This window comes from Chamaea fasciata, unplaced genomic scaffold (genome assembly GCF_029207755.1).
Source record: "Chamaea fasciata isolate MVZ Bird 193981 ecotype frontalis unplaced genomic scaffold, bChaFas1.0.hap1 SCAF_3, whole genome shotgun sequence".
Lineage (NCBI taxonomy): Eukaryota > Metazoa > Chordata > Aves > Passeriformes > Sylviidae > Chamaea > Chamaea fasciata.
In genome coordinates, this window is record NW_027094088.1 from 48923671 (window position 1) to 48950841 (window position 27171).

Genomic DNA, 27171 nt, shown 5'->3' on the forward strand with positions numbered 1-27171 from the left:
ATTGTTTGAGGAAAGCAGCAGCTGATGACTACTGAGAAGCAAAAAAGCTCTAAGATGCAAGACCTCTCTTCCTGCTAAAATATTCTTTTCCCCTCTAAAAGTTGGTTTGTTTTTTTTTTTCATACCCCACTGTTATTAATTTACACCTTGCCAGGATTTGTAAGACTGATTTTATTGCTGTTGTTGTGGGAACAGAATTTTCAGCCATATGGCATGACATCTTCATTTCTGCGTGACAGGAGACAGGATCCATTTTTCAGTTTTGCAGTGCTGCAAATAATGCCTTTATGAAGGTTTTACTTAGGGAAACTCTATATTAAAGTAGAGAACAATATATATATATATATATATATAATGAACAAATTCTTTCTCAAGGAATAATTTGTACTGGAAATGCTTAAAAGAATATTTTGGTCTTCTGCATAAATCCAAAACTTGACCATGTACAGTAATACGTTTTTAAATTGGCTGAACTTAGGATGGTTTGGGTTTTAGATGTTGTTGTTTGGTGGGCTTTTTGGAGTTGTTTCTTGGTTGGTTGTGTTGTTGGTTTTTTCCAACTGTAGAAATAAAAGAAGAGAGGACAGAACCCCTGACCCAGGACAGGGAGGTGCCACAGATTGTCATGGCATACTGATGGTGTGTGTCCAGTATTTCTGACCTAGCAGGGCTGCTGTCTCATAATCTAACCATCTTGGTTTTGAACATGTGACGAGCCTTCTCTCAGTCCAAAAAAAATAATACCACCCATTCGAAGATGATTGTTTCACTGTGAAAGTTCCCCTGATGATGAAACCCCAATTGCAGAAGGGTTCCTACTCTCTGATTTTAATTAGATGCATCAATCTTGCATCTTCTCTGAGAAAATGAACTGACATGTTAATACTACAGCTTAAGGGTGTTTTCTAATTAGAATTTAAACTGATTTGCTATCAACCAATGCCATTCATTCTGGGCTGTGCAGGAGGGTATTCCTCCTAATGTTTTGTACAGATGTGTATTTTGGACTGAGACATAATCCTTCTCATGGAAAGTATCAGGTTGGCTTTATTGGGCCTGACAAAATAACAGCACAAGAGGCTGGTTAGTGCTTAAAGGTAAAGGTTGGGTGGAGAAGGGGGGGAGTCCTCACCATTGCATTGTGCGTGGAGGACCAGGGGTGGCCACACACTGTCCCCAACAGCCCTGAGGAAAGCTCTGTCGTTGGTTAGAAATGGGGGCCATTCTCTCTCAACAGCCAGGACCTTCGTGGCACAGCACTGAAGAATGATTATTAAGCTGCACAGAACTCTGGCGCCTGCTGTCTTGGCAATAAATGTACAGAGGGTGCAACTTGTAGATAGGAGCACTTCCGTAAATCATTCCCTGTCAGACTCTGGTACTGATCCATACCTCTCTCTTCTGCTGTCTCCTACTCTACAAACATAACTAAAATGTTTACTATTTTTTTTTTAATGACAGGTTGCATGGTTTAATGCACACTTTAATCTAGTAGTATCTTCCTCTTAAGACATCTTTCTTGTTCTAAATACAGAACTTGATTTGATATATTGCTATTTCTCTAGTTAAAGTCCTTGATAACTGCTGAATTATTTAAATAATGATGTTTCCCTACAACTTATTTGTTAACCATCCTTTCACAAATTGAGGGAAAAGGTCATCCCTTTGACACTTACGTTTGACATTTGTTAGAGTTTAAAAAAAACCCAAACAAAACGCAATAACTAAACATTAAACCAGTGCCAACTGTTATGATAAGGAAACAATTGTTAAGCCTTTGGACTTCTTTATCTATTTTAAGTGTAGCAATGCTAACACAGTCATTAACATAGTTTGCATTAATGCAAATACCTGAAACCAGAGCAAGGTAGAAAATACACTTTCTGACTGAATACCTAATGCTGTGGTTCAGCTATGCATGTTGACTGAAAGCCACCAAAAACCTGAAGACTAATTTACAGTTCTCCTATTTGACAGGGCTTCATGCATTACTGCTGTTCTGTAATACATACACAGAAGATTTTAAAAAAAGCAGTCTGTTTCTCAGTGATCGGGTTTACTATCTGTCATGAAACGGAGCAGGATTCTAGACTAAAATCACTAAAAATGGAAAACTAGAGAAAATATGTAAAATTTATGAAGAAAAAACCCACTGCTTAATCTTATTTATATAAACTCAAACCACACAGAGAAAAAGCTAGGACATAGAAATTGACTATCACAGCTTGCTCATGTTAATCTTCAGAATGAAATGTTCAGCATTTAGCAATGACATGTGCCATCCTTGAAGAAGCCCACAAAATTTGGAAGAACTCCATACTTTTTCTCATGTTACTGCAATATATTCCTTTTATTTATTATTGTCTCAGAGGAAGAATGTTACAATGTAGTGTTTGAAGCAGCATTTACTTGGCAGCAGAGGACAAAAGGATGCATACAAACACAGGCAGAAAAACAACTTTATACATAACCTCATATTCAGAACAAAAATAAAACCCACCAAATTCACTACTGATTTCTTTTTATACTTATGTTGGGAATATTTTAGAAGATTCTTTCCTAGAGAATTATGTAGCTTGATAAAAGACAAGTACTTTGCAGAGAACAGAATATAAAGCTATTTCCAATACTACTTATGAAGATAGGTCTGAGGTAGAAAGGTGGTCATGGCTTTCCTCTTCTGTAAAATGTGGGGTTTTTTCTTCTCAGAATAACTACATTACATTTTAATAGGAGCCAGCATCTTGTCTTCTCATCTTGACAACTTTGCTCCACTTATTCAAGACTAATACTTAGCATTTCTACAGAGCTTTTCAGACACTAAGTCCTACATCACCTTTGAGAGGTAAGCACTATCATCCCCATTTTACAGATGGGAAAACAGAGGCAGAGTGGTTAAATAATTTGCCAAAGGGTTCAGAAAGAACTGGCACTGGTGCCAACAGTTGAAGGTAATCAACACTGTGCCTGAATCACTCCTCGAGCAGCAGCAGTTCAGGAGTAAATACTGTGGGTGCAGGACAGTCTGGTTGGCAAAACTTCACAAAACCACTAGAAATTCCTGACCTGCTCTTCTAATGTCCCCTAGCATTTTTTTTAGTAGCAGTAGAGAATTTTACACCTCTTTCAATACCATTTTGAAATACGGGTTTTTTTCCTTCAGTGATAATTAAGAACAACACAGCTTTTTTTCTCTTTACTATACATGAAAGATATTGCATGCAGTTTTACCAATTACAGGTATGTCCTAGAATTAAAGCAAGTGTCCATGCAGCATTGTAAACTCTGTGAAGGCATTAAAATCTCTTATGGTAATCTTTAAACTAGAGATCAGCTGATCAGTGAAATAACTTGCCCATAATTATCCTTATCAAAAGTACATAAATAAATTATTTCAAAGATAAGGATGATCTGCAAGATTACAATGCCAAATAATATCTAAGTGCATCGTAGTTCTGGAGGAAGTTTTTTTGCTAATAGTATTGGAAAGGGCTTTCTAATTGTCTCTTCATCTCCACGAGGCAGACAAAAGAAAGGGATCTCACAGAAATGAGCTTTACTTCATAGACTACAAATTCCAAATCTTGAAGCAAGTTTGGCCCAGCAGGGAACAGCAAAGCTTTGTCTCTGAACATAGCTGGGAAAGATTACACTAACTTAGATGGTAGCTTAACTTGGTTTTAGTAGGAACTAAGTTCTCTTTTTAGCTATCTCCTGATTCAAAGTAAAGTAAGGCTTAAAAAAATAATCCTCCAAATGGAGTGTTGGCTGGAAATAATGAAAAGAAAGTTAAAAATACCACTTAGGTACATGAGAATGCTCCTTACGACTTGAAATGAGAGTTTACCTTGTTTAATTGAATTAAAATACTGTATCTTGCACCCAATGACAGTTGTTGTTAACCAGTAACAATAATGCAGATTATGGGAACTTCATATGCCAATACTGAAAATAATGCAAGGATATTCTGAAATCTGTGTGGTCAGATGGTTAGCATATAAATAATCAGTACAGAATATTACATGTGTGAGAATATAACTAAGAGTACTTTACAATGCAAAAGCAAAGAGCTGAAAGGAATGTATAAATGTAACGTCTTGCTCCAAACTCCTTATGCAGTTCTTCTCTTTACGATTATCAAAAAGAACGTATATAAAGCCCCTGCCCCTTTTCCCCTGGCTGTATATTTATACAAATCAGTGACAAATATTCCACTGCTCGTTAATTTACAGTTGCATAGAAAGGGAAGAAGGAGAAAAAAAAAAAAAAAAAAAGACACTATAAAAACAACATCCTGGTCTTTGGGTATTCAGTGTTGAACTGTTTCAAGTCGAACACGCGGTCGGAGTGCACGGTGTGTCCCGTGCAGGTTTCTGATGAGGCGGACGCGCAGCCGGCGGGTTGCAGGACGGGGCTGCACTGCACGCCAGGAAGCACTGGCTGACATCCCAACGGACACTTCACATGGCCTGTTGTGATGGGAAACAACATCGTTACCACATGTTAGCACACACAGACTGCTCTGGGCTCAGTCAGCTCACCACTGTGATGTCATCTTACAAAGCGCTATATTTAAAAAATTTACATGTATTGTAAATTACCTGAGACCCAGCAAATAACTGAGGTATATAGTTAAATCTAAGTTTACAATACTGCAGTGTTTAATCTAATGCCTAAGGTGCTGTGTGGCTCCTGATGCCCACAGCTCCTGAAAGTGGAGCTGTGGGCCCAAGGACGTATGGAAGTCTTTGCAAGAACCAGCTTTGCTCTTGCAAGCTGATGCTGGCTTGAAACTAATTGGCCCAAGTAAATGCAAGCTGGTTCCATCTGGATAGTAACACAGACCTGCAGAACCATAATAGGCGTGGCAGTGCCTGACCTAGTAGAAATTTCCTATTACCTATGAAATTGTGGAACCTGGCCTTTCTGTTGCACCAGCCTAGCTCCCACCTCTAGAGAAAAATGTAGACAAAAACCACCCAAGCCCCTTTGCTTTAATGGAACTTTTCACTTGCTCCACTTTGTTTCCAATGCCTAGGCAAGTATGTACAGATGTCTCATACCTGTGGTCTGCCAGTGAAACTTGCTGCAAATAGGAAAAAAAAAAAAAAAGGTTAGAAATTAACATGATTCTTCATCTTGAGAGTTTTAAAACAAAGTTATTATCAGGAAAATACATACTACAGAAGCAAAAAAAGACTTATCTTCAAAAGACTAAATATTTAACTAGAAATGTGTTGTAATGGCTTAATTCTTCACAAATTTACTTTTAACAAATTTATAGCATTATAATTATATAGTTAATATGAACCGTTTCATTTTCACCATTTGAAGCCATAGAAACCCATGAGTGATGTATTACACTATCATATGTTTAAAATGCTCTGTTCTAGACATCACTCAGACGTACAGACAAGACTTCAGCACAGTGTTGTACACCTGCCTACTTCTGAGGACCAATGACATAAAGAAGGAAAAAGGGTTATTATATCCATGATCAGTGGATCTGAAGGACAAAAACAAACAGAACACAAAAAAATAAAATCCACCATTAAAAGCATTGCTGGCCTTACTATATGAATAATTGCTTCATAAAGGATATTTGACATAAATAGAAAGACTGATTTCAAGATGAATTATAACCTGAAAACAAATAAAGCAAGTAAGACAACTATCTCTGTTAAACAGTCAAAATGGGATAAAAATTATCTGCATAAGGCTCAGATGCTAGTAACACCTTGATAGAGCTGTGGCCATAGCAGAGGAGACAAGTAAAGATGAGATTGTGAAGGAGGGAAGGGTTTTTTTGTTGGTTTTTTTTTTGTTGTTGTTTTTGGGTTTTTTTGGTTTTGTTTTTTTTTTTTAAATTGGCCACGAGACGTGGCACAGACTGTTTTGATGAAATTGAGCTTGGGTATAATAAAGAGGCTAAGGATGTTATTCTTTAAGGTTCGGAATACTGTGATGCCTAGAGATTCTGTGGAATCTACATCATTTCAAGTCTAACAGAACAGATCTAACAATTGCCCATCCCTCTCAAATGGCCACAGGAACAGATGATGGAGTTAGACAGTCTGTCATGGTCTTCTTTAGCAAAACTCAGACTCTAATGCCTTTTATTGGGAAGGCCAGACTAATAATCCTCATTCCAGGCTTCTAAAACATTTAAGATATGAATCTGACTGTCAAAAAAATTTACTCCCAAGCAAAAGATGTTATAGAATAACTGAATGAGAGCAAACATAAGTAGTACCTACTAACTGGGGCAAGGTGGTTTAGCCTGACAGTGGGGGAAAATCACGTGAAATTTGGAACTGTGGCTTCTTTTAATCTTAAATGCTCAGATAGACTTCACAATATGAAGGGCCCATGGTTTTTCACTTGGAGTATTCTCCTCTCTCATTCAAGGTGTTTTTCCATGGAATCAGAGAATTTTTTTCTGTTTTCCAGGTCTGGAGAACAGCTGTCATTACCAAGCTTGTGCTGACACAACGCAATTTGCTTTAAATCCATTTGGGCCAAATGACCATGTAGCTATATAGTCACATAGCAAGATAGTAATTTGCAAAACCAAGAACAAATGGATGAGTTGCATTTTATACTGATTTGTATATACACACACCCTGTGTGTGTATGCAAAGGTGTGCTGAGCAACGCCAGTAGCTGTTGACTTCAAATGAGATGCTCCTCAGAATCAAATTCATTAATTTGCAGAACAAGGGGCTCCAAATTGTTGAACTCATCAAAAATCAAAAAAGACAGCTGAAACAAGACTTTTTTGCTAGAACCTGATTTGCTTTTCGTAAATACTCAAGGTGCATCTTCTGCGATGCAGCTTGTCACAGCCAAACAATGTATGTTCAAGAGATAAAAGGGGTATTTTAACAGGGTTCACAAAGTTTATGAAATAGCATAGAGTTGAGTCTTGATGCTTCCAAAAGGACTGGGCATAAACAGCCGCTCTCAGTTTTAAAACTGACCATTATGATTACATTGCATTTGAAACTTTCAACAATTTTGAGAATATATCAAAGTTTTCACTACTGTTTTTCCAAGGCAAAAGAGCTGAATTATATATGGCGATGTATATATGTATAAATGTATTTTACAAAACCCACCAAAATACACGAGACAGCTCCTCATTTTTTCAAGTGCAGTGACACTGGAAGGAGGAGGATCAGTGGAAATCTATGTCAGCTGATACAAGACATGCATAGGAACAAGCTGGTTTTCCTTTTGATCTCTCTTTAATAGACACTGAATAAAATATCAACTTCCAAAGCATTTAAGCAGGGAGAGGTGTGACGTGCTGCATTCACAGATGTCCTCTGGTCTATTTAATAACTAGTTCAGTAATTAGTCTAAGGACTAATTGTCCAAGACTTTTTTTTTCAAGCTTCATTACAAGAACTGCATTCAGAAATTCTGAATCTACATTCACTTAAGTTCTTCTACAAAAGGTTTTTATCAGCAGCTAGTGAGATTCTAGATGTCTTTCCCCTAATGTGGGCACTGCTGAAAATTCCACATTGAGCTACAGGCTTTTCCTACAGTTCTGCTCAAAACAAGAACATTTATCTACCTTCAAAAATAATTTGTAAAGAGGAATTTTAAGGGATAGAATTATATAGCTTACATATCTACACAAGAATTCTCCTCAGACATTTATTTTCCTAGTCAATACCACAAGAGTGATTTTTTTTCTTCAAAAGACCACCTCAAATTCAGTATGATTCTCAGAGACATATTTTGTTAAACTTACAGCAGCAAGCTGGAAATGTGTTGTTGATTTGCTCCATAACATCTGTTAGATCTGTGTTGGTATCATGAGGTGGAACTAACAAGTCATCTGCAGATATGACAACAACAACAAAAGAAATTGTAACAAAAGGAGGAAAAAAAGGACAACATTCCAAAAGCACTCTTAGCCAACCTTCCAGTTAAATACTCTTTTATATTTCAAGGGAAAACAGTACCTGAAGCCTTTGTAATGTGCAGGAACTATCATTTATAATTGCCAACCTTGGGAGAGGATGTGAAACTTACATTCTTGATTTGCAGTCAAACTAATTTCTCTTTTATTAAAACTTAACTATTGCATCCAGGATTTAATTAGAAGTTGCCAGCAAGAAACAGTATATAAAAATCTACAGTTAAAATAAATAAAATAACAAGATGAGGGAATTAAACTCTGTAGCTACTCAATTAAAATTCTGTTCCAGCTGCAGATTTGTCATGTAACTTTCAGAGTGAATACACCATCCTTTCTCTGAAAAAATCCCAACATTTATCTTTTACATGGTCTTTATTCAATATGTACCAGCCATTTCAGTAGTGCTAAAATCCTCCTTGCCATCTCTTTGAAAAATGATGCTTAAAATTAGTCAAGAGAATGGTTAGGGAACATAACTGGCTGTGTTGTTGGCAGTTTTATTGGACAGCATCTTTCATATTGCATCTTTTACTCCATGAAATCAGACTCGAAGAAGTTCCATGTTTTTCCAGATAAAATAAAAACATATGCTAATACTGAATGAAAAATGTTCAGTATGCAAGAGAATATTTTTCCTGTTTTCTACAGAAACAAAATAATATTTAATCTATAACACAAGGCTTAAAAACAAAAACAGGAGGAACTTGTACCTAAGATAATTTGAGAAAAATATTTTCCCTTTTCACCTACTTTTGACCATGTCTGTAGCTATTTCTGCCAACTCCCAGTGAAATTAATGAGTTCTGATACTGGAGAATTTAAAATAATCTTTCAAGAGAGAAATCCCTTTATGTGCAGAGCCTATAGCCATGAATATTGAATTATTCCTAAAGACGTTGTTTCAGACGTGAACCTTTTAGAAGTAGGAATCAAAATACCAGGATAAGAAGAGGCTGCACAAGAATTTTTAAAGCAGATAGCAAGGGTAGATTACATGATTTGGACATTAGTCCTATATCTGACAGATTACTTGGGTCCATGTGTGTACTGTAGGACAAACAGCTCTTGGCCACTTCAGTCCAATGAAGTCTGGTTTCCCTTTCAGTGAGGATGGATTTGCCCAGTAAATTGATCTGGTCAGAACAGATGGAGCCAAGGAGTCTATTGACAAAAGTCTGTAATTCGGAGTCACATGGATCCTTAGGATACCACAGCTCTTCACAAGCATGAGGAACAACACCTCCTACTGCACTAAGCAGAAGCATCACAAAGATCTGCTCCTTTTATTTACAAATCTTTCCAGAAGGTGCCAACAAACCTATCCAGTAGGCACCTATGGCCTCATGAGCACATTATCTGATCAGAACACTCACCTGTCTGATGGAACTGTAAGCTTGTGTCCTGCTCCAGGGGGAAGCCAAGGGCAGAGTGCTGGGGCGAAGCACAGGGGGAGGCACCATTGACCCGGGAGTCTGAGTCGGGCTACATTAAAGACAAGAAGACACAAATTCATGTTACTTGTATCCACAGAATTTAATTGTAGGCTTGCCAGCAGCCATCTTGTTTCTTTCCCTTTTTAGGTGCTCTTTCTTGTTTGTTCTCCAAGCTACTGAAAGTTGGCTTAGGTCTATGCAACTGATGAGGGGTAAAAAAAAAAAAACAAACAACAAAAAAACAAACCAAGAACTTGTTAAAAGAAAATTTAGACTTAAGAATAGCTATTACAAGACTCCAGTTGATGGTCTAGTTAAAAACTATATTCTGTTGCATCACAAAAAAACAGTGTAACGTACAACACCCACAGTATGCCAAGGTTCCTGGTCCAGCTCTGCAGAAAGACTACACAATGGGAGTATCTGGGTCGTATTTATCTGCATGGGTATATACACAGACAAATAGGACATTCACTTAGGGGCCCATAAAAAGCTTTACAAGGATGACTAAGCATGCTCAGAAACAACTGTTCAATCATTAACGGATTTGTGGAACTCTAGAATCAAGTGATGAATCAAGACAGATTCAAAACAACTCCATTAAATCTAAAAAGTGGTAGCCAGCCATCACTCCTGCTGATGCTAGCTGCTTCTCAACCATGTGGAAGACACCAAATTTGCAGGAATTTGTACTATGCAAAAATTTGTACTACATGAACTCCTGAAAATTATGAGAAATAACTTATGTACTTTGAAAAGAAGTTTTTCAAAGCTCTTAAATTCACTTGAAGAATCACTGAAATCGATATTTCATTTAGCTGCAAACATATGTGTGTTTGAGATTAAGTGTACCTATATAGACAGAAAATAAGAAAAGGCCGTAACAGCTCAGAAATATTGAAAGGGACCTTATCCAGGCATTTTTTCCTTCCTTTCCTTCTCTTCCTTCCCTTCCTTCCTTCTTTTAAAAATTCCCTCAAGGAAGACACTAATAATACAGTATTTGAACTCCAGAAGTGACTGTTCTAAAAAACACAGAAATAAGTGAAATAATATTTACATCCGAGGTAGATATATCTGGAATTGTTGCTGCTATCACTTATCTTTTTGATTTCAAATCATGAAATTACTTCTGAACAGCTTAAGGAGCAGGTTATTTAGGTAAATCTATCAAAACCAGATACTGAAGTAATACAAAAATCATTGCTTTTAAGGTCTTTTTGAAACTGAGCAAGCATCTAGAACAGCTACAAGACTTGATGAAGAGTTAGAATACAGAATGGCTGCTAATTTGTGCACAAGTTTGCTCCTTTGAACTTCGCAGCCCTCACTGAAATACTCTATTTCTTGAGATAGCTTCCAACTTAACAAAAACAATCTTCAATAAAATTCCTCTAAATGTCATCTCTTTCAGCATGACAATACTAAAGGCCAGCTTTGACTAAAAGAATGAACTAAGAAATATCAGTCTGCATAGGACACAAAAGAAATGGAAATGTATTCAAGCCAGAGAAGGATCTCACTGTCAAGACACTTCTATGAACAGTGAATTACTATCAAGTAGTTAAGTAATTTCGCTGCTCAGTACCAAGCTTCAATCCAGCTAAAGAATCTAAGTAAAATGAGTGTGGTGATTTTCAATCAGAGAAACCTGGGACAACTTAACCCAGGCAATTCTGTATTTTCAGGAACCACTGTTTGAGATGTTAGACCTGTAATGGTAAAGAGAATAAGGAAATTCTCCAAAGGTTAGGAGTACATTCAGTACAGAACAATAAAACTAATTCCAGCAGCAGAGTCACTGCTTGTCATCCCCACAAATAGGTGAACAGAGAGAATGTGAATCATCCAAAAGGCAAACTTGCACCTGGAGTAAATCTCTGCCTCTGGCCCTGTTCAAGCAGGAACTATGAATAAATTGTGCTCAGATGAATGAGAGTAAATGAGAAGATCTGTGCTGAATGTACAAAACTGCAGCACAGCAACACATAGGCTCAGTCAAGCATAGTGAGGCACTGCATAGTCAAGAGTTAATTTTGATAGACAGAAACTAAATGCCTACAAACTCAGGTGATGAGTTAGTCAAGGCCCCACTTAATAGTTCTATTGTAAGTGATAAAAGAGCACCACAGAGCACAAGGACTATCAGTGGATAAACTGAGAGAAAACAAAACATACTTGGAATACCTTACATTGATGTACCATATATTGCTGCAGCAGTCAGAATGAAATATTGCAACTGGGTTTAAAAACAAGTCAAAACCCTCAAACCCACTAACTTCTAATCAGATGGCAACACCTGATTACTTCATTTTCATTTAAACATACTGATAAATGTTACACTGCGTAGGTCCAGCGACTGCAATAACAAGAAAAGTCTAAACAAACCAAACTCTTCTCGCAAATTAAGGACAATACTGTTAAGCAGCTGAAGAGTGAGGTTTGGAGCAGAAAGTGAAGGTTTGTGGTAGCGGTATAATTGCCTTAATATAATAATCACATACTGGAAAACGTTAAATGCAAGCCAGTTGAAGATACAGATATATCAGCATGTATTTGCATCATTTAACAATTTTATTGTTAGAGAACTTGAGAAAAATAACAGTAGAAAATCACATTCTACTGGACTCCAATTACATAACACCTACAAAATATGAGCACTTCCATCCTGTCCCACTTCAAGCACCATTTATTCATGTTCTCTTATTCAAAACAACTCAGCAGACAACCCCTAAGCCAGAAACCAAAAGCAAATAGCTCTAGATGTGATTATACATCTGCTGCTGCTTCTTGAAGGAAATAAAAGCAAGGATACTGAGCATGCCTCTGTAGGGATGAGGGAGAGATTTCCAACTCCAGTATTAGGGAGTTTTGAAACTTCTTTTTAGGTAAAACCAAGCAAAGATATGACGGGACAAATAAGTCCTTCTCCAGAAAACCCCCAAACTGTGGTTTTGTTTCTGTATTATAGCAATTTTTAAAGCATGTCCAAGGAGATATTTATTTCAACCAGTTTTAATCTACAGTGCCTTATTTCACTATGCCTCCTGCTGGTGTCTTTCCCAAAGAAGAGCCTGAAGTGCTCTGTAGCTTAATGGATAGCTAAGACATGTCTGCTCTTTCCTCGACTTCTGCTGCTTTTGGTAAAAACCAAACTAAACTTCAGTGTCCCCAATCGGAATCACAAGAAACTTCAAAAATGCTGATTTTACTACCACATTCATTACAGACGTTTCTTCTTGCTCCAGAATTTTTCTCCCAGCTACAAAAGAAACAAGCTCTCCTGCACTCCTCTGATAAAGCTCCTCTGCTTTCAGCTGGAGAGGGAGTTCCAGCCCCTATTTACTCCCTGTCTGATCATATAGCTGTTGACAGATGATTTTAGCTCCCACTAACTTCAATATCAAATCCAATATGAAGCCTCTATTTAGTAGCTCAGAGAAAACAGAAAAATTCAAACAGACTTTAAATGCCCTTCATAATAGGTCTCACTTTGACTTTGCAAATGCAGTATCTATAAAGGCTGAAGAAAGAAAAATGAGAATGGATTCTTTGTTTTTTCTCTATCTGATTAACATGTTGGTATCAAAGCTGTCACATGCCAGTTCTGTTTCACCTTCCTCTTTGGCACCCTAATCAATCAGGCAGACAAAATGACAACTTTCAGTGACAGCTACCAATCCTTTGGGCTTGCTAAAATAAAAATAGTATGGCAACCTCAGAATTGTGACCTGAAGTAGACAAATGTGCAGTGAGGATGCATGCATATTTCTGCTAAAGGTGCTCTCTTAAGAATGTCCTAGAATGCTCTCATCTAGATTAGGCAGTTACTACATGAAAGTTTCTAAATTTCATTAACTCTCTACCCCAATATCTGTGTGTAGACAGACTCATTCTAGTCTTTTGGAGAAAAAAAAAAAAAGTCCAAGTATTTTATATTCAGTGGTATAAAACACCAGTCAGGAGGCTGGTGGAGAAGAGGAATGGGGAGACTTGCTGTTGATAGAATAGACAAACAGAGGTGGCATGAAATGCCAGCCATGGGAAATATATAGCTGTAAGATAGTTGTGCCCTTTAATACAAGTAATTATACTGTTGTTATATATTTTGAGATTGGGACCAATGAGTATCTTTCTTGCAAATCATCCAGCGTATTAATAAGAAAAGGTATTCCTTTTATCCACTAAAAATAACTGGGACAGCCAGTAATAGCAAAAGAAAGAAAGAAATATAAATAGCTTCCTATAAAGTCCTTCCCCAAACAGTGAAAGAAATAAAGGCTGTCCTAAAAGGTAGTGGCCAAGCTGATGGAACAGCAAACGGGCTAAAGAGTAGTCGGTTTTTTCAGAAAGGGAGCAGTAACAGAAATCAGTGCTGCTTCGCAATTCTATCAATGTCAAAATAAATTTCAAAGAACATTACTAAAAATTTAAATTATTTATAATTTCTGAATTCCCATCAGGGGAGTAGCTTCAACATTCTGGAAATAGCTTGTAAAACAGCCAGTAAATTAAGTAATGATATGTATAGGAAGGCTTATTGAAAAGCCACAGATAAATTACAAAAGAAATAACGCAGATCTTCTCATATACTTGACTCTGTATGAGCCACTTTATTAAATGACAGAGGAGAAACAAAGACCTTAGGAAATAATACTTGGAACAATCAGAAGCACGGCATGACTCCCACAGAGACAGGACAATGCGGACAGAAAGCAAAAGAGCAACAGTGTACAGTAAATGAGGTGCAAACAGTCAGAAATATTGAAAAAGGTCACCTCTATGCTACTTTACCCTATCTGAACCCAAAAGCTGCAGAATGCCTAAAAAATTCCGAAGGCAGAAATAAGAAAGAACTACTGTTCCTTCTGCCCATTTTATCACAACAGAAATCTATAAGCTAGAGGTGTTACTAAGAATGATATAGTGTTTCCAAAAAGATTACAAAATTGTGAGATAATCCTCAGCTACATTAGGGAAAATAAAAAAAAAAAAGTTTTAAGGGGTGAACAAGTTTCTGCTCTAAGCACTAGGCTGCAAGTGACCATGGGTTTGGCAGAACTCTGTTTTCTATTCAACCACATTTCCTTGCAGATTTTAAACCCTTCTTTGAAAGACTAAGTATTGGCCACTAATCCCAAGATCCTTACTTAATAAATTATTATTAACAGTGCACCAGTTGCTATCTTCCCTGTGAAATATTACAGCTACTCAAATACTGATTAAAATGTTAGAATAACAGTAGCAACGAAAAAATTTACTCTGCTAAAGGGGCAGGGAACAGATCATTGAACAGATACACCTAAATCCTATTCAACCAAAACTGCCTAGAAAAAACGACAAAGTCAGTCAGTGAAACAAACAGCAAATACCTTAATCCCTGTAATGAGAGTATCATCTACAGCAGGAACTTAGGCCATTTTAATACCTGGTTTATGTAGCCTCTTTCTTGGCTTAGTTAAATCCCCTACTACATCTGACTCATGGAAGGCAGGAAACACTTGTCTTATTGTGCTCTGACCTAATGGTAATGACTAGTAAGAAGAAAACATTCATACAAATTTATCTTCATTACTCAATCTTCTCCACAGGATATAGTACAAACTACCATCTCTAACAACACCTGGTATATGTAGCCCCTGTTATTTCCATAAGCCAGGTGTGCATATGCTGACTTCCAAAGCAATCAGTGTTCCTTCTGCAAACAAGGAAACCCTACAATCTCCAGCTACTGGCACTTGCTAAAAACCTCTTACCTCCAGCATTTACTTGTGTGAAAGACCACTTTGCTGTAGCTTATTGGTCTAAATATGCTACTCAAGAGGAACTGGATTTTTAATGTAATTAATTGCTCCTTTGTATTTCAGACACATCTTTGGCCATCTGTCTCTGGCATACTAGGAGAGGCTTGACAACAAAGAAACATATTAAGGAAAGTGTCTGGGAAAATTGAAGTCAAACATGGGATGTGGCTGGCATCATTATTTGGAGTAGGGTATATATTTTCTTCCCATGCGTTTTAATTAATGCAAACCTATTGCTCTTGTTTGTGTTATTCTCAGTGTTTCCCAAGTTCCCATGATCACTCCAGGACTTGCAATCATTTTCTGCTCATTTGACATTAACCATGGGTTATACTAGTGGGTAAGAAAAAAAAAATATCCTGTTAGAAATGATTGATTGCAACAGACCAAGAGAGCATGGTGAAAATACCTGCAGTAAAATGTCAATACCTTTGCTCCACCAAGAAATCCATTGTGGAGAAACAATATGGGGCAAAGTGTACAAGTACCTGCTCAAGGAGCTGCCGTAGCCGGTGAAGCTGAGACTCCAATTGCTTATTGTGATCTTCCAATATTTGCATCCTTGCTTCCAGGCGACCTTTATGTTGCCTCAGGAGTTTAGCTTCAGCAATGAGCTCAGCATCTTCAGAAGCGTGCTGAGGTGACACAACAGAGTCAGGAGGTGATGCAAGAGGGTTTATTCCTCTCCGAAGATGTTGCTCCTTTAGTTGCTCGTATTCTATCTGCAGACTCCTGGGATATTGAAAAGTGGAGGAGAATGATGACTTAATCAAGTAAATGAAAATAAAAGACTTTTTAGATCGAACATCTCCAACTAACAACACAAATAGCTCAAACAAAGACAGTGTCTTTGTGTTTTATAGGGGATTGAAGACTTGTGATTTATGGGGGATTGAAAAAAAGGTGGTGAAGTAAAAGTGAAACTAATTTATCTTTTACAGACACTCCCTGTTCCATCTAACAGAGCCAGGTTATGTGCAACATATGCCTTGATTGTGGATGGTTGTTTGGGGTTTTTATTCTAAAATCATGACTTCTAGGTGTTTCTCGTCTTCAGGATCGTACATGCATGGCTCAAACAGCAACAATTGACAAATCAGACACCATTAGGATGATTACGAGACCTTTGCTCTTCCTCAAGGTCAGCAATGATACGCTCCAACTCTCCCCGCTCTTCTTTCTCCACTGACTTGAGTATCTGAGCAGGACTCTGTGGCTGACTCACAGGTGACTCTCCTCCCAGTGTCTGACAATACTGCTGGATAAGGGCATGCTCATCCTCTCTGAAACAATAAAATAACACAGATAAAGACAGAGCAGTAAAACATTTATTATGTGAGCAAACATCTCTTGTCAAGCTGAGGGATTTTGTTTGTTTATGGAAAAAGACTATGTGAGATGAAATCAAGCCTAAAAAACATATTGAAAGGAAACCATATAAACATACAGTGCAAAGAAAAAAAAAGATTAATCTCTAGTAAAGGATCAGTTTAGTTTAATCTATGCAAAAAGAACAAATGCTGCTAGCGGTTTGAAAAGAAAGAGTGAAAACAAGAATCAGTCAGCAACCGAAAATGACTGATTTGAAATGCCTTAAAAATAAATAAAACTAACAAGCATCTTCTAGATCCATTTTTTAACAATACGTGATATTTTTTAAATTTTTAGGAAACAATTTGGTTTGCTCAATTTACCCAATAAAATTAGAGAAAAGAAAGGTCCCATTAAACTTAGAGAAAAAAAGTTCAATTTTTATCTCTCTATTTTGATATACACATACAATACCTTGAAATTCTGCATTGGTTATAGATTTCCTTCTTAGAGATTCAGGGACAGAAATAAATTATAACACTGTCCTCCTCCTGACTCACATGAAATTACCTTCTGGTAAGGAGATACAGAAGTCCTGACACTTTCAATTATGCTTTAATACTCAAGGGAATTTGGTTTTTTATAGATGTGCCTTACTTTCCAAGTTGCTGACTTTTCTCCATAAATAAAGTCAGATGGATAGAAAGTGAAAGATACTACATCATAAAACTAGTTTGCTTGCTTGGTTACTCAAGAAAGATGAATCAACAACAGAAAAACATATACTATTCATTTTTAAAGAGAGAAATTGCTGCAGCAGTATAAATGCTGAAGAAAACCCTCCTTAAATTATCTCCTTTAATTAACTACAAACCAGATACCGCATACCTTATGATACCATGAAGTATTGGTACAAACCTTACCCTAAGGATCTCCTACAGTTAAAACATGGTCAGATCAGAGAGACACACACATCAGCAGTATATACACATATATTCAGATATTATTTAGAAAACAAACTTTTTCAAATTAAAAATATTTTGTGTGCTTTCTTCCTCCTATTGCTGGAAAATAGCCGCTGAGAATTCTGCTATCCACTGGTTATAGAATGAAAAATATCCTCAAGGACTGCCTTTGAAAGCATATGCCAAAAATCAGAAGTTCATTATATGCAAAGTATTTATTTTCCAAATAAAATTGTAATGGAGATTTTCAAGATGCTTTTAAAAATTTCTTGTTAGTCAATTTAACATCTTTCATCACAGAATTTCCAAATGTACCATCTCATTTGAATGATAGTTATTTAGAAAAGTATACCCTGGAAGAAATAGCAGTTACTTCTGTGGTGAGAGATAGTCCATAGGTAAATGCATGTACAAGTAAAACACATTAGGTGTCTTACAGGCCATGCATATGGATTGGGGATTTCCTCAGAAATAAGTTCAAATTCTTGGGACAAAAGGAGAAAATACACATGACAGGAACAGATGAGAGTTGCATAAATACTGTTTGTGTAAAGAAAAAACATATTTTATTCTGTTGAACCAAGATTTTTTGTTACCTCAGGATATCAGTATCAATTTAAAAGCATTATTAGTATCAGAAGCAACACAAAATAGCCAAAGATTAAATAAATTCAGATTCCTGATGTGTCTCTCTTGGATAAGTACTTTTATCATTTAGCAAAATGATTTGGTTCTTTGTAGCACTGCTTAAGACAAAATTTGTACTGAAGATTAACCTCATGGTAGAACAACACCAAATTATTTATTCTCCAGGATAACTATTCACTGTCTATCCAAAGCTATGGGACTTCCACTTTCCAACCCATCACAGAGACTTGAAAATTTAGACTCGTGCAATCAAAGAAATGTACATCAAGTAGCGCTATACCTGCTGAAAAAAATCCAAACAAGAAAAATATAGCCTGTGTCAATTCTGTCCACTGGATAAAAAGCCTAATTATTGAGTTTTACTTTGAAAAATGAGTAGAAAATTCAAAGAAAATAATATACATTCACTTATTTCTTAGCTGTCTTGGCTGTTGTCAGTACTACATTCATGGGAAGAAATGACAACATGGATCTTCTCTGCAAATGAATAAAACTAATGAATTTTTCATTAAATACATATATATTTAGAGAGAGTTAAATATAATTGGGATTGCATGTACATTTAAGTCCTTAAAAACAATAGCAACGTCCAAGAGTGCTAGCTGAAAAAGAAACAGAAAGAAACAGAACAATGTTCCTTTTTCGCCCCTTATCTACAAAACAAAAATAAAAAGCCTTTAACTGCCTCATCTTCACTACTTGAGTTATCTCAGGGAAATTCATAATCACTATTGTTTTGCATTAATACTTCATGTCTACCTGCTACTAAAACAAAGGCGAGTGCAGGTAATGGAGTTTGGATCAGGTCCCAGTGCAATAATTAAAACCTCACTGTACTTCTCTACCCGTTAGTCATCCTGACAAAAATACCCTATCCCTTACAACAAAATTTTTGCCAAAGTGAGGTAAACCCTCTGGGGGCTTCAAACTCTGCAGGGCACAGGCCTCCAAAAGGTGCAAAGTACCCCGTGACTGAAATGGCCCCAGCAAGCCAAGAGCGCCAGCAGTTCAATGTCACACCTTGGGCGAGCACAAAAACAGAATTAAAGTAGGCAGTCGAGAGAACATAGCTTTATTATCCAGGCTTTGAAACACTGCTTACATGTGAATTTAGGTGATACTGTGTGACTGCACATACAGAGTTTTGTGCAAGGGTGTTGATGTCACGGAATATTCACTTGATCTAGTTCACTCTGGTTATTTTAATTAGGCATCAAAAAGCTGCTGTCTACATTTTGAAATGGTGAAATAGTTTATAAGCAAAATTTAGGACACCTAAACTGGATCTTTTTTTAAAATAGAGCTCTGTAAACTGGATTTATTATATTTATTGGAATTTGTTAAATCTGAGATTCTGTCAAGATTTTGCATTAGGTGTAACCTCATTTTTAATGAAACCTATAAATGCTTTAAAAAAAGTTTTCACAGTAAATGCTTACATACTCTTGACTGTGTTGTGATCCAGTAGATGAGATCAAAACAGCTAAATACAGGTAATTTTATATTTTGGTCTCAAAGTTATTCAGTCTACAAAACCTTCATTTCCCTTCTCTCCCACTCGTTCAGAGCCTCAGAAAGCCTACTGGAGAGGCTGTGAATATTGATTGCTCTTTTTTTAGGCATCACATGTTGCAACTGACAGCACGTTTTTTCACAGGCACTTGATAAAGGAAGTCTTCTGAAGCAAAAGTGTATTTTTACCATGTATTCTACCTGCGGTCTGTCCTGCAAAATTACTAGTTTGAAAAAAACACAGTCTTGAACCTGCACCAACAAACCTCATGACTGTAATTAGGACAGATTCATTAATAGCACAGAAGTCCCAGAACAGGGCTTCAAATGACCTGCAACATAAGGTCATTGTTCAATGCCAGGCAAATACTTTCATTTTGAGAATCTGGGACATTGTTCTGTAGAACTGGCAGGAGACGGCAATCAGCAATCAAAATAAAAGCATCATGCAAAATTTAATTGCTCACTCTTTCTTGGTGGTTATTTTATTGAATACCCTATGCGCTTTGAGAAACAACAAGAAGTACACAAAGTCCTTCGACAGCAGAGGCTGTAGTTCCTATTCTGCATTTCACTACAGTAAAAAGGAGGAAACAAGATAACCAGAAGGCCAGACTAGAAAGAAGTACATCTCAGAGGAAAAGAACACCCCAAAAAAGAAGCCCGGGGAAAACAGCCTTTGAAGTATCCTATTCTCCTTGTGGACATGTATTTTCAAGATGTCTATTCCAAAACATGCATTGTATATAGAGGAACCAAGAGGCAAACAAAGCTGCATATAACTTCCCTTTTATTAGACTATGCTGTAGAAAGAAAAATTCAGATTTCTTGATCACCACTTTCATCAGTTAATTACTTTATAATTATATCTGATTAAGAAAACTGATTGCTAGATTGGATTTAATATAGGAAGATGTGGCTATTTGTGAACTTACTTCATTGACAATTTTCATTTTTGCTGTAGCTCTCATACTAAGCACTATGTGTTCTAGTCCAAATAAAGTGTACCTTGACCTACTGATGCTGTGAAACATACTAGAATAAGGATGAAAAAGGTACTCAAAAATCCTTAGTCTAATTTTGTTGTTCTTCTCCTAATTTTACCATCACATGAAACAAATTTCTTATTGTGAAAAAATACCTTTTAAACACTTATGTCACAGTACTTAGTTACTACATACTGGGGCTCCAGTTTGGCTTATACCACATCAAGTAGCAGCGCCAGGTAAAAGTATCAATGGCCTGCATTTCTGAATCTGTTACTACTTCTGAACCTGAGTGCAGAGTTCCCTAACAAATAAAATTTCAGGTATGTTCCAACTCTGCCTTAGGATAAACGTGAAATAGCATTAACAATGCAATGGATGGGAAGATAAGTGGTAGTAAATGTAGAAAATAGCAATTGAGCATCTGTGTTTATTCTGAAAGTACTTATACTTTCAGAAGTATAATAATATAATTCAGAAGTATAATAATATAATTGCCCAGTGCAATTCACTTCAGTATGGGCTGGATTGGATTGCTCATACATTACAGGAATAGGAGAGTTACACTCTTGTCCTATTTCTCTAACAATTTTTATTTTCATTCTACTACACCATGATTTCTCAAATTGTGAGGCATAGCTTTCTGTCAGGAACACTTTATCATTCTTTGTTGTAAAGACTTATTTTTTTCCTTATGCTCATCTTCATTTGTGAATAGGTAAGTCTGCTTTAAAGATGGAGAAGCTTTTGCATGAATTAAAGCCAAACAAAATCCATCACAACATTCTAGCCTAAACATTTAGAACTGTCTAATCCAAAGAGAAGGCAACATGAAGGGAAAATATTTCTATTCAATGAATGTATTTGCACCAGAAAATTCATGCATGAGAGCATTAGAATTTTTTTTAAAAGGCTGGACAAACTACAGTAGAGACCATGCCATTTATTTTGCTATCTAAAACTGGGGATTTTATTAAGGAAAATGCATTTTTTAATGAAATTCACACATCTTTTGAAAAGGGGAGGGTAAGCAAATCTTAGTCAGAGAGCTAGAAGTCACAATGACATTCAAGAAAACAGGTTAGTTAAAACCCAAGAATTATCTTTGATGAGCGCTTTCTTAATCAAATGGCATATTGCAAAATATTCCTGAGAATAAACTCATTATGTTTAACTAAGAGCAGAAGTTTTCTTATTCAAATGTACATGACTTCTTACATATAATCTCTGAAGCATGAAGAGTGTTAAAAGTATTGTTGCTGAGCTTGTGAACCTGACAAGACCAAAGAAGTAACTTGCAAAATCAAGTACAACACTGCCTCTGTTCTATATTCACAGTAAACTGAAGGACTCTTTAGGACCAATAAAAAAGATCATGAAACAGAAATCCAATTATGAGAAGCACAGAATTTGGTTTCCAAACTAGTAATTGTTTCCTGAATGTTTGAAATAATACTGTATAAAAAAGGAAGTTTGGCTGAGGGATTTACATCTGAACTGAAAAAGCATGTATTCACATTTCAAACTGCTCCTTTGAAATCCATCCATATCAGAATGATTACACCATCCCCATTTCTATGTTAAATGGCATTTAAAAAAATAAGAAGGGATCTGAATGATAATCTTAATTTCCCAATGTTTCAGCAACTTCTGATCCAAACTGGGATACAAACTTCACAGCTCTGTATTTCCCTGGAAAAACCTCTTCATCAAAAAGGGCTGTCAAGCCCTGGAGCAGGTAGCCCAGGGCAGTGGTTTAGTCACCATCGCTGCACATGTTTAAGGGAGGTAGATGTGGCACTTGGGAACATGGTTAATCATGGACTTGGGCAGTTGGATTAATGATAGTACAAGTCTTTTCCAACCTAAATGATTCTATGACAATAGTTAAAACCTTAAAACACAGGCCTTCAGAATTTTGAACACTTCAGTACTTACGCCTTAATGAGAACATGCATTGTAATCAGAAAATAAAACAGAAGGTGCCACTGTGTACAAGGATACTTTCTTACCCTTATTTGTTTGTGTAACAGTCCCCTGACTGAGACCCAAATTCAGAGGTACCTATCACATGCTGGTACACAAGTTTATATGATGATAATTCTTTTTCTAAGGAAAAGGAATGCAGGGAAATTGCTTTAAAATCAACAGCTGATTTGCCAGTAAAAATTAAGCATACATCCCTCCCCTTTACCACTGGGATGGATGGCTGTTCTGTCTTTGTATATGAGTAGGCTCATTAACTTCTAAATACACAATTCAAGTGTATGAGCATTTAGCTGCCTTCAAGTTTCCAGCTTTCCTGCCAAATGACTGTATGTTTGCTCTTCTTTTTTTGTGGAAGGTAAATCAAAAGGGAATATTCTGGCTGCATTTCTCTGACTGGTGAGTGTGCCAATGGCAGAAACACATTAAAACTGTTCGCATGAAAAAAGATTTTATTTGGCATGTAAATAGACTTAATTAATCAGGAAAGAGGCAATATTTAAAGGGGGTCACATGTGCTTCTTTCAAGCAAAGTATTTTTAAATCTCAAGCTGTTAGTACACTCATGGATGGAGTAATTTCACTATTATTTCACCATATTTAAAACAGTAAATGAAACTATTACTGAGACCAGCAGCATTTTCTAACTAAAGCTGAACAAGAACAATTTCAGTTTTCCTCGTTAAAAATGCTGATGGTATTTGTAAATAACTTAGAAGAGGCAGAGTGCTACAATGCTGATTTAATTAACTGAACTAATGATAAAGTGAGGCTAAAACATTTGTTTCTACATTAAAAAAAAGTATTTAGTTCATCAGCAATTCAAGAGGTTCTATGTTTTCCAAGTATAGAACCAATGCATTTTAATTGAGGTTTTTTACAATAAAAGTGACACATAATTTAAAAAAAAAAGAAAATTGGTAAAATTAATGTAGGACTATGTATATTGCATAGGACAATTCCAGGTATAAACAGATGGATCAGCAGCCAGAAAACTTAAATATAAACAAGAAGTAGCAACACTGTTCTGGCTCTGAAAAATCTTCAAAGTACAGATGATTTTTTATTTTAAGAAGTTGTCTAGGGTCTAGCAAAAGCCTAAAAAAGGATTTGTTTTCTTTTATACTATGATAAAAGCAGAAAAGGAATAGAAAGTAGAACGAACAGGGCTGTGGCCTTTTACTAGTCACATGAAATATCCTCATGTTGAAGCAGAATGGCTGACAAACATAGAGTTCCCACACATCGTCAAGTGAACATCTCCAATTTCCACAACTGTGCCTGGAAAAATTAAACTTATGAAGGCATCCTTGGGCTTCTACTTAGTAGCTGCTCTCACTGGGACTGAGTCCTGAGCTAGAACTGCTGAAGATTATACCATAAATCTGTAACCAAACCTCCTGAGAGGTGTAATGAGTCTGAGTTACTTACACGCTCCCGGTGGTGGAGCTGCCATCCATGAGGAAGGAGCCGTTGGTCCTCTCCATCTGTGCCAGCCTGAAAGGCAGGGAAAGACCACAACTTTCAGACAACATGCTGCACAATCTAAACAGAGGCAGTGCGAAAATCAATTCTAGTTCCTAACTGCTCAGATATGGCAATCTTTGTATACACGGTTAGGAATAAACTCCTAGATTTTGTAACAAAAACCCTATAATCCAGAGGACTTTTATGAGAAACTTGTGCTATGATTAATTAATTCTACTTGCCAAACAACAACAAAATCGTATTTTCTAACTCTAGTATAATTATCATTAGCATCACCACAACTCTCATGGCAAAATTAGTTAAAGAGATGTTTTCACAGATGGTTTTCTTTTTGAATTTTCTGAAGCTGGACTAACAAAAGAGGATGAATCCTTTTTAAATATAGCACATGCAACATCTGAAATTATGCTTGGCAAATAATACCACACTGTGGACAGACAAGTCCTGTAAAACAGCACAAAAAGCAGTATAATTACAGGGAATCATTGCCTACAGTTCCTCATTTTGGAAGCAATTAATCTAAAAAGACCAGATTATTAGACCGTGTATACGAGGTCTTACAGTTCTTTAAAACTAAAGCAGAAATTTTCTATCTATTCAAGTTTCCAGGAAAGATGTACCTTATGTACATAAGAGACGTAAATAAAAATTGAGGAACATTTAATGCTTTACACATATATTCAACTGCACCAAATATGACTATTTTCTTCACAATAAAGATATCTTAATTTCACATATATTTTTGCAAGTGCAGTATGCATTACTATAGACATCTTCAAACTTCCTTTTGAAGGGAGTGTGCAAGGCCCTAAAGAAGAGGAAACTGGTGACTTCTTTTAGAATGGAGCAAGTTTGCCCTCCTGTACATTTGTTACTAGTCCTGAGGGTCAAAGAAGAAGAACAAATGAAGGCACACACTGGATGTCATCTTGATTGTCTATTCCACCATAGCAGGGGTAGGACACTGTGATCCAACATCACCCCTGAAGGGAAGAGAATCTCTGAAGTGACTCAGGACAAAACAGATCATCTCTGCTCTAGGGCATCTCAAACAAATCTATTTCACAGTGAGCAACATGCTTACAAGTCACCTTTATAAAGCTGCTAAGCTCAGCATCTTTAAATCTTTTGATGAAACAATTTTACAAATTAATCTTCATAGTCCCTTTGTCACAAAGGGAAGTAGTACAAGCCCCCTTACTCTTAAGAGAGAAGGGCTTGCCCTGAATCCCATAGTGAATTCCAACTCACAAATGCAGATTACAGCATTATTATCACATTTAGGATCTCCATCATTTATGAGGATTTCCTTGGGATAGTATATGGAACCAGCAGATGGCCCTAATCAGGGAGCACAGAGAGAACGGGAAGGGACGCTAGAGCTGCAAAGAGCCTTCATGGTAGGATGAAAACTGAAAGCTGAGGAAGGAAATTAGAAACAACTCAGAGGTGACACAGCACAATAGAACAGGGAGATGGTACCTGATTCCAAGCAGGGGATTTAGTAAACAGAAAAGTGAGAGTTGAATGTTCTCCAAACTGTGACAGTGAAGGCTTTAAGCCCTAATATACTGTTTTTGCTGGGCACTATCTTACTAGGGAAGCCCTGATAATATTTCTTTAAAGATGTTTAGCTGAAAAGACCAGAACAATAAGAAAGATTTACTATTTCATATGCAACATATGCATAACAGATTCAACTAGAAAGGACACAATAGAATTTATATGGAAGACACAGAATGATGTCTTCTTTTGTTTGATTTTATTGCTGGAAGAAAAACAATCCTGAGTAGTTTTAGACAGATTACCTATGAGGCAATTAGCAGTAAGCTTTTGATTTTGCTAAGCAATGTTTGCACATAGCAGGTACAGATTTAAGTTTATGTCCTGAATGATAGTCGAGTAGCACACAGTCTACCTTCAGCCAATCTCATCCTAAGCAGAACTGGCAAGAGGTGAGGGGGAGGAGAGGGAAAACAGCTATTGCACCTAGGATCTCCACTGATCCTCAGTGGGAGTCCAGAGTTGCAGCTTCATCTGGGTACAAAAAGCCACAGTATTGTGGAACCACAGGCTGAAAAAAGGACATAGGTAGACAGAAAATTCTTCCATCTCTCTAGAGAAATTTAATTTGTCTCGTTCGGGGTTTTAATTGATTACAACATGGCCTAAGTTATAGATTCAAAGAAATGTTGGGTGATTTATATGAATGACCTGTTTCAAATAACTGAAAAGATCTATAATGACTTTGTATTTCATTGTGCCATACTACTAATAAAGGATGAAAATATTTGCTGTTGAGGGACAAAAAAAAAAAAAATTGGCTGACTGTAGGTAGCCCTTCAGCTTTATTTCCTGCCCTATTTTCTCTTGCTGCAAAGATCATGTGCAGCATATCCTAGGCATTTAAAAAACTGGTCTGAAGATTTTTAAGGTGCCCATTAATAAGAATGCTATTAATCTAAACATGCACTCTGAATTTTCATTCAAAGAAATGAAAAAGTTAAAATTGTTTTCCAGTTGTGGAGATCAGATACAACAACAAAAACATCCAAAGCAAAACCCAGTCAGTTCCTATGACTTATATTTTGAGAGGGTGCCTCCGGTTAATGTTTCACCATCATGACGCTCTTAACTCCAGAGGAGAGGAAATGGCCTCGAGTTGTGCCAGGGGTGGTTTAGGTTAGATATTACAAAAAGTTTCTTCTGTGAAAAGGTGGTTTGGTATTGGAATAGGCTGCCCAAGGAAGAATTGGAACTACCTTCCCTGGAAGTGTTCAAAAGGCATGTGGGGGTGGGCGGCACTTGGGGACATGGTTTAGTGGTAAACACAGTCATGCAGAGTTAATGGCTGGGCTTGATGAGTTTAGAGGCCTTTTCCAACCTTAATGATTCTGTGATTACCAGCTCTGAATGTACAGAAGTGAGTTAACAAAACACAGAAACACTGAGATGGACCTGGCACAACAGACATTTTATCACAACAGGACTTGGGTGACCCCACAAAAGCCACAACATAAAATATTCATAATTACAATCTACTCTGCTAAAAGCCAACAGTAATGCAGAGTGTCAGCCTATCACAGAAGAAAAAAAAAACCCTGG

At 36.8% G+C, this 27171-nt stretch overlaps 1 protein-coding gene across 7 annotated transcripts in view; it reads right to left on the reverse strand.

Moving 5' to 3' along the window:
* Window positions 1–2331: 2331 nt before the first annotated feature.
* UTRN (utrophin) overlaps window positions 2332–27171 on the reverse strand; it is a 349507-nt gene continuing 324667 nt past the window's right edge. For all 7 annotated transcript variants that reach the window (XM_066178907.1, XM_066178906.1, XM_066178908.1 and 4 more), the window contains 7 exons: window positions 24010–24075; window positions 16295–16453; window positions 15659–15902; window positions 9307–9415; window positions 7763–7849; window positions 5064–5086; window positions 2332–4469 (listed from right to left, as the gene is read on the reverse strand). In XM_066178907.1, coding sequence (XP_066035004.1) covers window positions 4461–4469; window positions 5064–5086; window positions 7763–7849; window positions 9307–9415; window positions 15659–15902; window positions 16295–16453; window positions 24010–24075 — 697 coding nt within the window. In that variant the 3' untranslated portion in view covers window positions 2332–4460. The remainder of the gene's footprint in view (window positions 4470–5063; window positions 5087–7762; window positions 7850–9306; window positions 9416–15658; window positions 15903–16294; window positions 16454–24009; window positions 24076–27171) is intronic.